Source organism: Mandrillus leucophaeus, unplaced genomic scaffold (genome assembly GCF_000951045.1).
Source record: "Mandrillus leucophaeus isolate KB7577 unplaced genomic scaffold, Mleu.le_1.0 Scaffold878, whole genome shotgun sequence".
Taxonomy (NCBI): domain Eukaryota; kingdom Metazoa; phylum Chordata; class Mammalia; order Primates; family Cercopithecidae; genus Mandrillus; species Mandrillus leucophaeus.
In genome coordinates, this window is record NW_012109563.1 from 620075 (window position 1) to 622784 (window position 2710).

Below are 2710 nucleotides of genomic sequence, written 5' to 3' on the forward strand. Positions count from 1 at the left end.
GAGGTCAGGAGGTTGAGACCAGCCTGGTCAACATGGTGAAACCCCATCTCTACTAAAAATACAAAATGTAGCTGGGTGTGGTGGTGCACGCCTGTATTCCTAGCTACTTGGGAGGCTGAGGCAGGGGAATTGCTTGAACCCAGGAGGCCAAGGTTGCAGTGAGTTGAGATCGTACCATTGCACTCCAGCCTGGGCAACAGAGCAAGACTCTGTCTAAATAAAAACAAGAAGAAGAAAAGAAAACAGCTAATTGGACGTGGTAGTTTGAGAAGGTTAAAACTACAGAAGCAAAAAGTTAGAAGTGGCTGATGCAGGAGGGGTGGCTATGGAGGAGAGGGGCCCCAAAGAGAGCTGTAATCCCACCAGTTACTTCTGAGTTGGAGGCCCTGCAGTGGTAAATCACTGCAAGGTGCTGTGCTTGAACACCCTAAGTCAGGCCAGAATCAAGTGGTAACAAAGGTTATCCTGAGAGACCAACATCCAACACCTCAAGTTGCCCACAATTCCTGGAAAAAGAAGCAGATGAAAGACTCCAGAGGAAAACTGATGACCAGAGCGTTCAGTACCAAAGATCACACACCTGTGATGCCTTCGCCAGGGCTGGAACACAGTCACTGGATTCCAGAGCCCAAGCCATTTCCACTTTGAGCCACACTAGAAATATTATGTCAGGGCCAAGCTCGGTGGCTCATGCCTGTAATCCCAACACTTTGGGAGGCCGAGGCAGGCGGATCACCTGAGGTCAGGATTTCAAGACCAACCTGGCCAGGGTGGTGAAACCCCATCTCTACTAAAAATGCAAAATGAGCCGAGTGTGATGATGGGTGCCTGTAGTCCCAGTTGCTCAGGAGGCTAAGGCAGGAGAATTGCTTGAACTCGGGAGGCAGAGGTTGCAGTGAGCCAAGGTGCTGCCACTGCCTCCAGGCTGGGAGCATGAGCGAGACTCCGTCAAAAAAAAAAAAAAAAAAAAAGAAATATTATGTTAGAATCCAGTTTTTACTCTAAAACCTTACCAAAGTGGAGGAAATAGCATTGATGGCTAGAATTCAGATTATCTGAGCAAAATTCCCTTCTTACTGTCTCAACACCAAACCAAAGTAGGGTTGAATCAGATGCAGTGTTGAGTAGAAGATTTTGGTAACTCACCAATAAAGTGATTATTCCCCAAGGTGAGCATCTCCTCCAGGAGGACCAGTCCCCCTGAAGCCTGAAGGGGGGTCACACTTCGTCCATCTATGAGGGAGCACTGTTGGAATCCTGTGGCCGTGACCTTCCATAGCAAAATCAGTGAGGCAGTGGCATCTTGCCGAATCCTGGAAACAGGAATGACGTAAACAGAAAGCTCCTTTCAGAAAAATTCATCTTAAAACCAGTCCTTCGAATTAAAAATGAATACAAAGATGGTATATGCATCTACCATGGTACCAGGAAATCGATGGCATAAAGGGATACGCGGGTGTCCAGTAAAACTGTACACACTCCCACTTGTTCACAGCGTACCACAAAATGAGTCACTGATAACTCACCTTTGAGTGACCACTTTGATGAACAGTAAAAGAGAACATTGAGTTTTCTTTCAGACAAATCCTTCCATAGCCACACAACATAAAGAGTTTTGCTTAAATTTGTCATAAATGTGGACTGCAACCCAACACAGCCACTTGAGTTATGCTGCCAAAATAAGCAAAAGTGTGTCACCCCTCCCCAACACCCCTCCACACACACACACACACACACAATCACACACAATCCACCTCCCAATGTTTCAGGCCTCCCCTGCCTCATTTTTGGTTAAAAAAAAAAAACAAAACAAAAAACCCACAGAGAATAGGATGTCATAGAAAGCCCCATCAACCTCAACCTCAACCCCAACCCCAACCCCAACCCCAGCTGCCCTCCTGTGCCTTCCTCCTCACAGCCCAATGCTTCAGCTACTAGGAGCTACCCCAACCCAGTTCTTTCTCAGCTCCCAAGCTTTGTCTCCTTCTCCACCTTGGAAATGTGTTCCTAGCCCACATATTACCTGTTCCCAGAGACCCCTGACCACTTGACAACATCCCAACAGCTGCCCATTCTCCCCAGTGCTCCTGGAGAAGATCACAGTAGACTCCACAGAGCCGCTCCCCTAGCACGGAGCTCCTGGCATACAGCAGGGGCTCAGTAAAGCTTTGCTACGTGACTAAATTCATGAGGAAATGAAAGTGTAAGGAGCTAGTAACCCCCACAAGTGAATTCAGAGCCCACAGGTCACTCGGCACTCCCATCTCACTTCGTCTGAGTCAGACTCTGCTAATTCTGTCCCGTTCTGCAGCCTAAGGGAGTCTCAGAGAATGGCAGGTTTGTCGGGAGGAAAAAAACAAAAGCATTTAATGAGATAGAAGACCAGAAAATTCGGAAAGGTTTATCAAGGTAAGATAATATGATCTAGACAAGAAAAGGCTGAGAGATGTTTTCATAAGAGTAAAGGAAACTAGAGATCCTGCTCCTAAAACTAGACCAGGACCGCCGGGATTTAAGCTGTCATTTGAGCAGTGAAAGAAACACTTAGGACCGGGGTCCCCCTGCTGGTAGAGCTGGAAGCTGCCTCAGACTCCACGTCTCCCTCCTCTCCCGATGGGGGCGTTCCTCCTGAGCCCAAGGGGCTCCCAAGCAGCCCTTCCAGGCTCTTCCCTTGCCAGAGTGAGTTCAAGGCTGTGGGGAGCCAGGGTGC

The 2710-nt window shown here is 48.1% G+C and overlaps 1 protein-coding gene across 1 annotated transcript in view; it reads right to left on the reverse strand.

Moving 5' to 3' along the window:
* DNER (delta/notch-like EGF repeat containing) overlaps positions 1-2196 on the reverse strand; it is a 234810-nt gene extending 232614 nt beyond the window's left edge. Inside the window, exons 1-2 of the mRNA XM_011969147.1 lie at positions 2024-2196; positions 1147-1313 (exon numbers count right to left, since the gene is read on the reverse strand). Coding sequence (XP_011824537.1) covers positions 1147-1313; positions 2024-2073 — 217 coding nt within the window. The 5' untranslated portion in view covers positions 2074-2196. The remainder of the gene's footprint in view (positions 1-1146; positions 1314-2023) is intronic.
* Between the last annotated feature and the right edge of the window lie 514 nt (positions 2197-2710).